This window comes from Oreochromis aureus, linkage group 12 (genome assembly GCF_013358895.1).
Source record: "Oreochromis aureus strain Israel breed Guangdong linkage group 12, ZZ_aureus, whole genome shotgun sequence".
NCBI lineage: Eukaryota > Metazoa > Chordata > Actinopteri > Cichliformes > Cichlidae > Oreochromis > Oreochromis aureus.
Window position 1 is genome coordinate 9,132,507 of NC_052953.1, and position 15,248 is coordinate 9,147,754.

General features: G+C 38.8%; 1 protein-coding gene across 2 annotated transcripts in view; it reads right to left on the reverse strand.

Annotated features, from left to right (window-relative positions):
- The window catches only part of camsap1b (calmodulin regulated spectrin-associated protein 1b), a 30,910-nt gene extending 16,276 nt beyond the window's left edge, over window positions 1-14,634 (reverse strand). For both annotated transcript variants that reach the window (XM_039620819.1, XM_031747228.2), the window contains exons 1-4: window positions 14,214-14,634; window positions 12,715-12,880; window positions 6,341-6,603; window positions 15-176 (exon numbers count right to left, since the gene is read on the reverse strand). In XM_039620819.1, coding sequence (XP_039476753.1) covers window positions 15-176; window positions 6,341-6,603; window positions 12,715-12,880 — 591 coding nt within the window. In that variant the 5' untranslated portion in view covers window positions 14,214-14,634. The remainder of the gene's footprint in view (window positions 1-14; window positions 177-6,340; window positions 6,604-12,714; window positions 12,881-14,213) is intronic.
- Window positions 14,635-15,248: the final 614 nt, after the last annotated feature.

Below are 15,248 nucleotides of genomic sequence, written 5' to 3' on the forward strand. Positions count from 1 at the left end.
ATGAGTGTCTATACCTTGTTGATCCAGAAAACCATAGCATCCTCCAGGTCAAAGGGCAGCTCCTTAGAGGCACTGAAGGTAGAGAAGCGCTTGACAGAGGCCACCACTTTCTCTATGCTGATCATCTCCACTGTGTAAGCCATCATCAGGGCATCGATCATGGGCATGTGAGCACTCTGAGTGAAAGTCAAGAGCAGAGCACATGGCAGTTCAATCCCGCAGTATTTTTTTCAGATTTCAATGCAAACAGGCAGAAATTTTAAAGTTCCCAAAACATAAAACATTACAAAGTGTTAGGTAGATAATTATACGGAACCTAAGCACCTATAGCAGGGTTCTTTTGACATACACTTTTCAAAATTAGCATAATCATCACCGATGCAGCAGAACAAGAGGTATTTTTTGGTAATCATTTACAGTTTTCAGACACTATAAGCCACAAAACACTCAGTATTTCAGTTCTATAAAATATGCAACTGCTTGGAAAGAGAAAAAAAACTAAATGTTGCAGCCATTAACCTTTTTAATTTTAATGTTCCTTGTCTCATAACACCATATGTTAAATTATTATTAAAAATGACATTTTAATGCTGGATGTCATCATTCATTGCCTAATTTTGTGGCACCATCCCAGAGACACGGGAAAATCTGGATTGGATTGTTTGTTTTTTGGTTTTTTTGGTAGGGATTTTCTCATCTCAAACTGAGATGAGAAACAGCCCGAGACGCTTCTCGTCTTCCACCTGTCTCCTTTTTGTCTGTTAGTCTTTCTTCGTATCAACTTTGATGTCAAAACTGTTTTATTTATTTATTTTTCTTACTTGAGTCACAGCGAGTGTCTGAGGGGACATTCAGAACCTCCATGGTTTCCGCTGGAGCGTTGCTGTTTTTTGCTTTTTTTTGCTTTTTTTAAACTGTCATCACTTTGGTGGGAACACCTTAGAAAGCCGTCCCTTTTCTGGGATCCTCTTTGGACACAACTGATTCTATTTCTTCACTTGGACTTTCTCCTTCTTTATTGCCATAGTGCTCCAGGCGTCTCTCACGTCACATAGTTTATCACACTTCAAACATTTCTTTTGGAGCCTAAACAGAACTTTTCTATATATGCTTTAGTAATCCACAACTCATCTTCCATCCATTCATTTAGCACCTTTATTGTTTTAAAAGTTAGTAATGACTAAGGGTCCTGTTATTTAACAACCACTAACATCTGTGAATACACAGAATAGACTTCTTAAATAATGTTGCTATCCGTGGCTTCAGTGGTACGGCCATGAGGTTCTTAAACAAGTGTGAAGCTTTAAATAACCACAATGGCTTAATCAAAGCTGAAGTCTCTCAGTCAGCACAGTAGGTGTCCAATGTTAAACCTGCTCTCCAACTCCTAATGCAATCAAGAGGCCCAGCAGGGGCATCCCATCACCCAGCGAGCCAACAGCTGATGCCTAAAAGTCAAAATATTGATCCTTGATGGTCAAAGTGCTAATTAGATACTAGGGGATACTAGCATTATAATACTAGGGAATCTTAAATTCCCTTTGGCTAGTGAATCTTTATTTTGTAAAAGTCCACTACTAAGTATTATTACTTATCTAAAACATCACACACAGCGCCTGAAACTATAACAAAACTATTACAAAACACATATATAACAACACACACAAGTTTCAAGCAGTGCTTTGTGCAACACACTGCTAGCTTAATCCAATTGGTGATGGAAGTGCACAGAGATTAGGCTTGTTAACATAACAAATGAGAGCTATTCAGAGCCTTCTCCACTGCATGACCTACATGAACACAAACAACACTAAAATATACTTCCAAACAAACTAGCATGGTATTGTCTGAGACATGGAAAAGTTAAGAAAACAAAGTAGGAATGACTATTGTGCATACGGGAATCTAAAAACTGCTTAGCTCTGGTAGCTCTTGGTCTCAAAATCAGGCTAAAACGTTTTCATGAAAGAAGCCAACTAAAGGGTAGGGCTGACCTAAATACCATTTTGGGGGCTTTTAGGGTTTGTTGAGAATTATTTGCAAACATTTGAATCTTTGAACACTGAGGGAATCATCGAGCGAGGTGTGGGGGACAGAGGCAACCACTGTACCTACAACAGCGTGACAGTCATTCTTTATGTTACACTCTGGTTATTTACCAAACTTGAAGTAAATGTGTAGCATCAGGCAGTTGATTTTCAGGAAAGATTTTCTTTTAAGAGACTTGTAACGTTTATGCCTGCCTGTACCGAGTCAGCATTTGCAGTACTGAATGAGAGCTGTAACATACCAAGATTAAATGTTCCTATGAAAATAAATAATTAAAACCAATGGCTAAACAGTGCCTGCTTTTTTGTTTTAGGAGCCCTTTTAGTTTTTGTGGTTCAAATGCTTCCTTGGACACCAATGAACATAACATAACATAACAGGCCGAGGGGTAAAAAACGTAAACATTTGTTGGTGGAGTGAGACTTTTGCCCTAATTTGCCAAATCAAGCAGCTCTCTTGGCTGAACCACACTTATTGTTTACAACAGTGTAAAGGTTAAGAAAGACAACCCTTTCATTTTTATTCTGCATGTGGGGCAGGAAAACCCTGACTAAACTCTCCAAAATTTAAAATGGCTAAAAGTCTTAGCAGGATATAATACTACAAGAGCAGAGAGGAAACCCCCCCCAAAAAGAAGTCAATACTATTCTTTACCCCAACTACACTATAAATAAAGTCCATTGATTCTGAACAAATGCATACTGAATTCAATTTAAAACATCCAATGTGGTATGCAGAAAACAACAAAACATATAGCATATTTAGGATACATGAAAGTGTAAGATGTGCGGTTCAATCTTTTGTTCTCCTATAACATCATGGCCTTCAACAATGCAGCATGTAGCCCCATGTGGAGCAGGGGCTGCTGTTGCCCCAAGCTGTGTGTGTACACACTGACCATGTGTGCACACACACTGTAGTATAAATTGGTCTACAACAAAGGGTAGCTTCACAGGATTTTTCAAGCCCCAGCTGTTTCCCAAAAAAGAGACAGGCAAGGTGCAGAGGAAGTGTCGGTAGATGTAGGATCCCCTTCATTTAAACAGACACACAAAGTAGGAAAACACAGGTTGCTATGGAAACACCTAGTCAAGTCAGCACTATGGGAGTGGGGGTTTCAACAGTCTGTCACAGATAAGTGGTGTCCTGTTCAGGATTTTCTGACATCCTCACTTGGCTTTGTGTCTGGCCGCTTACATGCCGGCCTGCCTGGATTATTGTATCACACTGCTGGGAGGAAAAGCAGACATCACTTAGAAGCCAGCCTGCAGAGGAAAGGCCTGCTCAACACCACTGCTGGTTTCCATGGTAACAAAGGGGTAGGAAGTAGGGAGATGTCTAAGAGCAAATGAGGCTGTTGGTGTTCATCCTATCCTGTGTGAAGTGCTCTTAGTTAAAGTGTGATACATCACATTTCATCACCAACGGTTCTGCATTCATTCACACGGATCTGCCACGGTGATTCAAGCTGTGCAGATGTGGAATAAATGCAGAGGGCATTTAACCTCATTATGAGGTGATCTGTGAAAATCTTATAAGGATTACACTTGCCTCAAGACAACAAAATGGGTCAACAGGGCAAGTAACCAGTCACCAACATCTTAACATTTTGCTAAGTAGAAAGCTTGAGAAAGGGAGGACAGCTAGTCTGGATAAGCATTTAAACTGAGTGTTTAGGGAGCTTTTCCAACAGATGGATTAAATTAAGGTGAGAAAAATACCAGACACAATAAATTCATTTCAACAAGGTATTAACACAAGAGCAAACCTCTTAATGCTAATGCCCCCCACTATGAGGGAGCACAGAGATCAGTTTATTTAGCAGGATTTCTATTTTTTAATGATCCAGCCAAGGAGAAGGGAGAGTCATTTTAAAAGTATGTTGCTTTTGCATATGATTGCAGCAGTGATTGGAAAACTGACCAATAGCACTTTATGTTAGACACTGAGAACAGGGACTGCCATCCAAATGCAAAAAAAAAAAAATCATAAATCAAAAAGCATCTCTCTTACTCCTTAGTTGCTCATGTCAACTTGAGCTATACACACATTATATTCGATTTATGTACATTTAATGAAAGTTTACTTAAACAGTTAAAATATGGGTCAAAGGGATGTACTACAAATCAAATTCACCATAGCCAGTCTTTTTTGTGTTAGCTGGATCACCAAAACTTAAAACTGCTTTCCTAGATAACAAGTATCACAGTAGAGGTCATCGACTTTACCTGTTAACCCAGGCTTTAGGGTTTCTGTATGGAGTAAGAGTCAAATGACCTCTCAGCAAACAAATAAATTACAAATTTTACAGCATGCTTCATTCAGAGGTATTAGAAAGGCCTACCTCAAAAGTTTGCATGTAAGGAATGTATTTCTTCCTCAGAGAATATATATAGCGTTTAGAGGCCACTAAAAAAAAAGCAGCTCATTAAAAATACGTTAATCAAAGCTGATTTTTAACCACGACACTGAACACACACAAGGCCGCAAATTTACTGAATATGAGATAACTGCATCAGTTACTGTTGGTTGTTGACAAAGATTACCTAATGTCAATTTCAGTTTCGAAGACCAGAATTATCTAACTTCTATATTTCCAGGTATACTTTTAGAATGATTCAAATTTAAAAAAAACCCACAAAAAAAACAACCCCTCAAAACAATGTAAACAGTGCAAATTATTCATTTATACCAATGGTGGAATTTCATATTTGAAAATGTTTAAACTAGTTGTGCTTTACTCTGCTTTTATCAACACTGAAGTTGTAGCCATATTATTTAAATAAACGTATTCATACTTGTCAGTAAAGAAGTGAATGGGGACCTTTGTGTTTAACTAGTGGCCAATTTAATGTCCAGAGAGTTGCAGGATTACACTGTGCAGGAGTGCCAATTAAATTGTGCTATGTGAGTGAAAATATCATACAAGATTAAAATTGCAGTGTCTTCCCACCTTTCAAAGATAACCTTGATGGCATTCTGTCACTGTTGCACTGGTGCAGGATTTGACCAAATTATTAATTTGATTATGCCCAACTCTGCTTTTGGATAATTCTTAAATTTCCAACTTCTTTCAGATTTAGTAACCAAAATATCTACAGTGTTATCAATAACAACGAGTAGAAAAGAGTAAGCTCCTGCCTTAAATAAAATGCAATAATCAGTAATAATAATTACTGACAACTCCCTCTATCTCCTGCTGTATTTACATAAAAAACACACGGTGGTTTATCGGATACTGTGATATCATCTTTTAACATCACAGTGATGTTTATCTTTTAACTTCTGTAAAAAGAGCTAACTGTTAGTAACCTGTGAGTAGTGGAAAAAGACTCACTACAAAAGCATACATAGTATGAAATAAGTGCTTGTGTTAATTAAATTAACTGTGGCTAAACTCTTTCAAGACAGATTAAGGACAACAACACCTTTGCACAATGGAAAATAAATTAATTAATTTAAAAAAAAAAAAAAATCACACCCGCACCTTTCATTGTAACCCCGTACACACCTTGCATGCCAGCAGTCAAATGTCACTTATCCATTTGAATAGATATGATGTGGGCAATATTCAAATATTCTGGAGACTGTGCTAAAAGCAAAGCATGCTTAAAACTCTTTACAAAGTGGATAATGTAAAGCATCTGCAAATGTTTTTGGTTTTATGTGCACTGACAGATGTTTTCGGGTTTGCTGGTATTGCTGGATAAAAATAAAGGGACTACTAACTTTCACTGACTTCACTGAAGAAAGATAATGCATCTGAAGCAGGAAGAGCTCATCCCCTGATAGACAATCTGTGCTGCTGAGATACACTTTGTAATTGCTATTACAGTTTCACGGCCTACATGAGCCTGCATGTGTCAGCTGATCAATAAAAGCATTAACATACCAGTATTACAGTAAGTTTTTTTTATTTCAAACCCAAGCAGCAGCTACATGTGAAAATAACAAATCAGCTCCTAAACTTATTTTTCCACAAATTCATTCATCACTAACCTGCTAGCCCCCGCCCTTCCGATTTCATGTTTCCTTACTGGCTTTCAGGAGAGAAGATAGTTTACTTTAGGCTTTGGAGATGTACCACAAGGTGGAGGGCCAATCTAACAAGAACATGCAGCAGGTGGAGGCCTTCCTTATGTACTGCTACACCAGTTTACCATGTGTCAAAACAGAACAAGTACTACTAACTGTCCATCCACTGGACAGGAGACTCACTAGACAGGCAGGTGACAATATTAGGTGTTATTGCCACAAAATACTGCAAAATTTGAGAGGATTTTGCACTCACCATTTTGATGGGCATACAGGCCAGGTCCCCCTCTGTAACAGGTGTGTCATCACTCTCCACCACATAAATGCCCTTCCTGGACAGAGCTTGGATGACAGACATGTGGGACTGAAGAGACGCTGCCTGCTCAGTTTTGAGGATGAGGGCACACACACGGCAGTAAAGCTCGCAGGACAGCAGCAGACGAATGACAGGTGGCTTGATGTGTTCCTGGTCATACTGGTCTGTATAGAACGGGTCCCTTAAGTCCTCTGGAATATGATCTGCAATGGAGAGAGTGTTTGAGGGGGAAGTCAGTGCCCAAAATTCAGGAAACATCCTGAAGCAGTATGTGAAGTTAACACTAGGTCAAATTATACATGGACTGAAGACATACAATAGCTGGTTAAGATAACATACAAAATACTACATGAAAAAGCAGCCAGAGCTCTGACTGCCTCATCTACAGGCTACAGTAATGTGACAAAGCCCAGTGCTTTCCATGTAATATTTGTTCTATACCACTATTAGTTTACTTGTAGCAAACATGAACTTTTGTAATTGCAAGTTACAAAGCATTTCCTCAGGAGCGTATCAGGAAAACAGATCCCTGATAAGCCAAGACCTCACTGAGACTTCTCAGGTGACACTGTGGACTTTGCCAGCATTAATTCAACAGTGCTGCAGCACAAAGCTCCGCCCCCCCCACAGAACCCTCCCCAAAAAACCCACAAAAAAAACAGTTGACCTACAGAGAAGATTCTGTTGCTTTGAATATGAAGTCATTCTCAAAAACAGAAACCACAGCCATATACGGGCATGAGACAAAGCGGCTCTCTCGAGGCATGCACAAACTACATTTTTACTGCAAGGTAAACCAGACACAGGAATAAAATGGGTCTAAAGTCATGTGCAAACCTGTCCAAATTCTAAACAGAACAGGGACATGATTGAAATGACCCTGTTCTGTAAAATCTGTTCTTAACTCTGTCTGAGCCCCAGTAATACGGCATGAGCTGTGTGTGTGTGTTGTGTTCTTAGCCTCTGCACTGACTGACAGGATAAAGGGAGCCACTCGTCAGCAATCTCCTATTCACAAAAACTGGATGGAGGGCAGCTGCTAACAACTGGTTTAGTGGATGATAAAGTACCAAGCGCAAAAGATGAACTGTAAAAGCAGGCAGGGTACATATGTACAGAGCCTTTGAGAAGAATGTAAATTCCATAAAATTTTAAGGAAAGAATAATTCCTTAATAAACAATCGACACAATAGAGACTTATCATGTATAAAGCTGTAAGTTTAAAAAACATCAGATGCAGGCTTTCTTTTCCAATTTCTTTTCCAATGGTCAAGAATAAGAGAATTTTTGTGGAGATAACCAATATAAATGACTAATTTATTACTATATTGACTGTAAATAATGAGTGCCTGAATACTGATTCCAAAAAAATAAATAAATAAATAACAATAACACCAAAAACCCCACAGACTTGGGGAAATTTTAATTATAATGAGGACTTGATTATTGTACTTAACATCACAGGTTGGGGGTTCCTAAATAGATTCAAAATGCAAAATATTTTTTCTGCTCTCCTCTCTTGTGATGTTAAATTTGTTTCTGACCCTCCCTGAGCACACACCCTGACTTCACACAACCTCTCACCATCTTGTCATTTGGTGATGCAACTTATGAAGTAATTAGGAGCTTTTGTTCTCATGCATCAAATCTGATAATGTAGAAATAAAGATAGCACTGGGCGGTATGACCAAAAACTTGTTTCACAGGGAAGTGGGAAATGCAGCTTTAAAACTTATTTTGGACTTTTTGTCCCAAACCTAGCAAAAATAATTTTGTCTCTAGGTAAAAAGACCCACTGGCCCTGTTAGTTACCTGAGCTCCACTCAGACCAATCAGAAGCAACAGAAATAAAGCAAAATAAGCTAAACAGCAATCGCAAGTTATGTTGGTGAATTTCCTCTCTATTCTTAGCCCCTTCCTAGCTAACATTTTTCAGCATGCTGTTCAATGGTATAATTTTAAAAATAAAACAGTTTGTGCCACAATGTTTGTCCTGTTAGCTGAACATTAGTTGTTGGTTGTTACCTGTTGTCTTGTAGTCATCTATTTGATTCATACAACTATAACAATGAGTAAGAAGGTGGTACAAGTTCATCAGGGCTATGATATAGTTATTATAAGGCACTTGAAAGAAAAAACAACAATAGATGCTGTATTTGTCCACTAATATAGTAGTTTACATATCTGGTATCCTGCCCAGAACATGATGAACATTTGTTGTTGTGTAAAAATAAACTGCAAAGAATTATTACATTTATAATCGCAATTTTAATATATTTGCCATGCCGCCCTTATTTCAGTGGCTGCTCAGCTCATATCGATCCTGTAATCTGCATTCTGCATGCATCACTGAAACACAGGCCAACATGCTGCCAACCCTCATAAGAAATGAAGACGTCATTGCACAACAATAATCTATTACACCAAACACCCAGCAGTTTTGATCATTCCTAAAGAGCTGTGTTTGAGTATATAAACAAACAGTAACATTGGAGTAACTGTGTGTGAAAACAAAGGGGTCTGGTCGGGGCGAGTCTTCACGTTTGAATAAATTCAACAGACACTGATGTCATGTGGCAGCTGCCCCCCTATGTTCCTATTACCCAGAGCCAGGCTGAAAAATTTACTAACTGGGATGGGGTGGAGCTGGAGAACCTGGCCTGGCAACAAGACCCAGCAAAGTCAGCCAAACAGGACCAGGACTATACCATGGTCAGCACAAGCAAACATGGGCAAGAACCAGTACTGTGCATGCAGCCATCACAAGTTCTAACCCTCGCTGGTGTTGTGTCTGGCTGTCTCACACACATGATGCCAGCAACTGTGGCAAACATAGAGGGTAGTAAGGACAGGAGACCATATTGACAAATACAACCTTGTACAAGGAGGAGGGGAACCAGGCAGGTGAAAACAAACTAGATGAAAACTAGATGACCCCAACATCCAAAGATTGTTATACTCTTTACAATGAAATGACATCACAGCTGTTTAGGCTGTTTCTCTCTGTCAGCCAGTGAACAAGCCAAGCAAACAAGAGTACACTGTAGCAAAGACCAGATGAGCCATAGGGTGAAAATAAAATGGCCCTAATTTATTGAGTCCCCATGGGAAAAGGCAATTGTGACTGCAGCTGAGAGTTCCCTCCTTCTGGGCCACCAAAGCATTGGGGCTGCTTTACACTTTCCATTGTAACAGAAAAGGATCTCCACCCAAGTTTGTGTGTGGTGCATCATTTTTGTCCTTAGGAAGTGGCTTTTAAGCACCATCTTTCAGACTGCATCGTTAGCCAAGACCTATGATGACAGACAGTGAAATGACAGAGCAGGCTCCTACAAGCCTTGATATGAACTCAGACAAAAGTATGAGCCTTAGTAATGAACCTTAAACAAAGAGGGCTTTAGAGAAAAATGCTGGCCTTAAAAAAACAGGCAATGGAGACAATAGTTTTCCATCTATAACCCAGATTACCTTTGAATATCCAATCTTGCTGTCATTTGTTTAGAATGAATGCACCAGTGGCATTAGGAAATCTGAGTAATGACCACAAACATAAAAAGACCACAAAATACAAAGGAAAGCTTGTAATAAGCCTCTGAAATAATGGTCAGAGACTAAACTGAGCCAGCACACATACAAAGCAGTGAATGGAGGGATTTAAGAATCAGATAGCTGAGGTTTATATTAACCAACTTCAACCACTATGCTAAGGAAACACCCTGCAGCACATAAAAAAGGTAACTAGCAGTCCTTCAAAGATGTCTTTAGTGAACCAACTCGTGAAACGCTGTCAGGTACTGGTGACTAATCAACCACCAAAAAGTGAAAATCATTTATGTTGGTAAAACTTTTACCAATCCAATAAAGCTTCTTTGAGAGAAATTAAGGCAACATTCACATATTATAGTTTCTCCTTGGAGTTACTGGAGTTAAGTAAGAAAATAGAAAAACTGGACAACATGACTGTAATGTTTCATAATGTGCGTGTTTGTCGGTCTACAGGACAGGTTTCCAACAAAAGTTTCAATGCAACACTTTTTTTTCCCCACAAGACACCCAACTACTGGAGCATTCACATTTAACCATTGAGTGCTGTTAACAAATTTCTGATAAAAAGTGGGCTGCATGCTTAGATTAAACACTGTTACAAAGTAGGGTCACCAAACACTGTGGTGCATAGAGTGCATGAAAGTCACCACATTTCCAAACTTCCTCAGGCATTAGTAGAAGCACAAAATCATTGTATGAGCAACTCATGTAAGTGTAAAGTGTAGATATCCCAGTGCTGTGCAACCAGTGGGTCCAGTTTACCTTAAAGTCATCTCTTACTAAAAGATTTCCAAAGCAGTTCTGTAACTCTCTTCTGTAAATTCATATATGGGTGAGCTCTCAATTAACTTAAGGGATTTCACATCATACCCACCAAGTTAATGTGGCATACATTTTCCATGATATAAAACTGTCATATTTTAATATCAACGGCATAGGAATTTCTTGCGTGTACATTCCCTTGCATGCAAAACAAGACAATCCAGACATGTTAGACAGCCAGACCAGTGTGTCAGGCTTGACAATTTAGTACCTACAGACTAAGCTACGTCAACAACCTTTAGCCCTAAGCACAACACTTTGCGAAATATGCAAGAAAACTGTTCCCACATATAGGTGGAACCAAGAAACTTGTTTTACTACATGTGGGGAGGAAGGAAAAAAAAAAAAAACCAACAAACAAAAAAAGCTGTCGAGTACAACCAAGCTAGGAAGGCACGCGACCAGTCATCAGTTGCAAAAAGTAAACAAATCACTCAACTACGTATTACTGGAGCGCTTGCTAGTTTTGCCCCATATGACAGGAAGAGCAAAATGGTGGCTTGAAATCACTCAATTACTGACACGGTTACATAACGGGCGGCCAAGAACATGATGCCAATCCAAATAGTGGTAAAAGTGGGATTACAAAGCTCAACCCAAGACATAACATCCCAGGTTCAAAGTATTTTTCAGTTTAATTATTATGTGAAAATATTTTTTCAGGCTCCTACAGAATTACAAGATTAAACCAGCTACATTATTGTTATACTTAAGTGTTAAGCAGTATGTTCTACTTTTACGTAAGGTTTCCAGGGAAAATGCTACCTACACTACATTTGTCATTACATTTTACTTAGGCTGTGTCACAACTATTGAACTCTATAATACTGCTACTGCTGCTGGAACCTTGAGGCAACAGATTCACAGGTCAAATTAGGTAGTCTGTCATCAATGACAGTAGTTCATTGGCAGAAAAAAAGGATGGAAAATGTCCTTCGTTTTGTTTGCACCAACAAATTCTGCTGTCTGCAAGTTACAATTAGAATTTGATAAAACATTCAGTATTTTTGTTTTGTATCATAAATATCATCACTGCAATTTCTTTGAAACATCGTAATATAATTTAGAGATTGTATGAAAACTTTTTTCTATACAAAACGTATTGCAGAAAAGTATGTTTGACATAGAACTTTAGCACAGAAGAGCTGCAATTCCATTGTTTACAATATCGTTAGAACAGCGCGGTGCACATGCAGCAGTTATGTATCAAAGCTCAGCAGACAGTGGTTGACTCAAATGTAGTCTTTGTGAAATAAATTGCTGAAGATTTTATAAAACAATGTCTCCATAATTCCTCTTTTGCCACTTCACATACAGTATCCACAAATCATGAAAAATTGACCAAGGATATCAACTGTACTAAAGGCAAACAGTAGTACTTTTTTAAAGGGTCCTGGTTCTACAACTTCACTAAAGCAGATCCTAAAAAGCTTACCTTAAATTTCACATAACTCATTTCACCCTTAAAATTTATTCCACTCTTGGCAAAAGCAACCACAGACAAGGCAGGAAAATCTGCCCCTATCTGACAGAGTTACTAATGCCGATACAATCTCAACAGGCAGTGTGAGTGACTGGCAGTGCAGATCATTATTTTCCATGCTCTGACTACAGTCAAACAGATATAGCCTAATCCTTAGTGTCTGTCACTCAGGCCGATTTGGGCTCAGTCTCACTGGCCGCCCTACAAGAATGGAAGGATCTGGTGAGTCAGTATGGGAGTTCGGTTGCCAAGTGCCATGGGGGGAAACAGTTTTGGCTCAAGAGCACAGACACAAGTATTTCTTCCTCTTGGGTTTTTGCTGTCAAAGTTTCGCTGCTGGAGCGCAACACAATCTGCTGACTATCACTGTAGAAAGCAGTAAACACAATGTGCCAACAATAACACCTGAAGTAACTGTGAGACATGACATTTGTGTAGCATGAATGCAAGTGAAATTACTTACCAATACCATAGGCTTTGGCAAACAGCCACCGTAGGTTGGCTGCTATTTTTGCTCTGGCGGAGTCATACATCTCCAAAGGTACAACGTCCATTGTGCCTTCTGCAACCCCGGCCAGTTCTACTTTTCTCCTAGTACTGTCCCCGCCAGCACACAAATCAACATCCATCTTTAATAAAACAAAAACAAAAACAAAAAACAAAACAAAACACATTGTTAAAGACAAAATTATACAGGGCATTATACTGAGTAAGAGATAGTGCCAAATAATAGGATATTAGCCAGGCATGATTTGCCAAGTGACAAATTCCTTTGAAATGACTCATGAGTGATTTTCTAATACATATTTTACTGAAATCTCACTGACTCCACTGTTTGTTGCTTATCAACGGAATATGTTGTTTTTTTATTTCCTTCCTTTAGAATTACATGTGGTCATTCAGACACAAGTGTCAAAGAGGCATTTCGCAGTCACTCATGATGTCAAACAGTAGACAATAGAGTTGAGATTTCCAAGCAGCACCTAGTTCTTAAATCACCTTAAACTGAAGTATGGTGACTTAGTGCAAGAATGAATCTTTATGATCATTATGTACATTTTGACAAGCACACAGTCGACTGTACTATTGCACAACTGCAAAGCAAAGGATATGATATTGGTTTAACCTTTGTGATCACAGTAAGTTTACTTACAACAAGTACATGTAGACAAAAAGAATGTGATCAATCTTTGTCATAGTTTAGAAATTTGATTACTCACTTCTACACTGTGCAACACAACTCTAGCAGCAGCTGCCAACTTTAGACAAAAAGTACTCCACCTCAAATACAAACTTACAAATTACCAATGTCAGTGAGCAAAGGAGACTTGTGTTTTCTTATTAGTTAGATCAAAATCACAGCACTTTCACTTTTAACTTCTTTGTCATAGAGGTGTTCACCTTTTACTTGGACACCGGTTCGACAGGTTCTGACTGTCTTATCCTGTCAACAGCCTAAAAGGCAATACTAACTGCATTAATGGGTTAATAGAAGGATACTGACTAAATTTAGTATGGTTTTGACAGAAAACTAGTGCACACCTGCTTATCACACATGGGTTCTAATGGATTTTTTCAGTTTGTCAGAAATTTAAAGTTCTCTTTGGTCATGAGTTTAAGTTATCGCATTACCTGTAAAAATATTAATAATAATAAACAAACCTGTAACAATTTCATTTACATCAACGGCCCACAACGGTCTTGTAAACGCTGCAAGGCCATAACTAATGTTAACATACTTTAATACGTTAGCAGGCTAACGTTACAATGACGTTATTAACGGGATCAACCGTTAGCTGAAACGGCAAAGATTTCCCTAACATTCGGTCTGCTAAGCGGCCATGCAATGAAATGCAAAGCAGCTAACTATCACCGGCTAACCGCTAGCTTGCTAGTGTGTGCTGTACAGCAGGACCACTCAATGGTCCCATGAATGACGTTAGCTAGCTGGCAAGACATTACCTTGAAAGGTGTGGTGTAAGTCCAAGTCACACTTTCGTTCCGTCGGGTAAACGGTTAACCAAGGACCTGCCTCAATAAACAGGAGCCTGCTATATAGAAAACACACCAGCGACGCATTATAGCCAGCTAATAATGCTAGCTTGGAGGCGAGTCAGTGTGGTCTCCTCCCAGCAACAAGAACCGATCCGCGGCCTGTGTGACAACCGCTCCACGGCAGACTTTGGGCCGAAACAACACAGGGAGAAAACGGGAGGCTCACCAGTAAAAAAGTACGGCGTACGCGGGGTCTTAAGGCTGAAAATCTATCTTAGTGTTAAACCCTTCATGTTAGATAAGAAATAAGCATACGTTTGGGGCTCGAGCAATGCAGCGACGATCAGCAGTGTCTTCGCGCTCTGCCCATAGAAATGCAATTATTATCCCAGCCTTCCCAAACGCGCACAATGCGCATGCGTGATTAGCTTCCAGACTATACTCGTAATACTGGAAACTGAAATCTCGCCTTGCATCACAGCTATGTTTTTCACTATTAATATTACTTTTTAAAAATATTTTATTTTTGATTGGATTCATGTGCCCTGCATTTTTGTAACATGACTTTCTAAAGAACCTGTTTAAAGAATGTTAATCCCTTTTTTCTCTGATAGGTCTATTTAATTAACCCACAAGAATGTCAATTTAATTTCTCTTAAAAACTTAAATTTCAACATGAACTTGCGTTAATATATGTATACATTTTTTCTTTTGTACTTTAGTAGTGTTTTGTCCTTGCGGTCTTGACCAATGATGACATCTAATGGTGAAAAATGGTATAGGAATTTGAAGACTTGGGATGATTTTGTAGGCTTGTGTGATATCCGTAATTGTTCCTCAACGTTAAAAATGAAGAAGCACTGTCCTTCACACTTCACACCTTCATTACATATTTAATATGTATTTACATAACTAATGAAAGAAAGATGCAGTTTTAGCTCCTGATTCTAAATCTAAAACTGTAAATCATTTCACAATGTTTTTTGCTTATGTTATTTATGG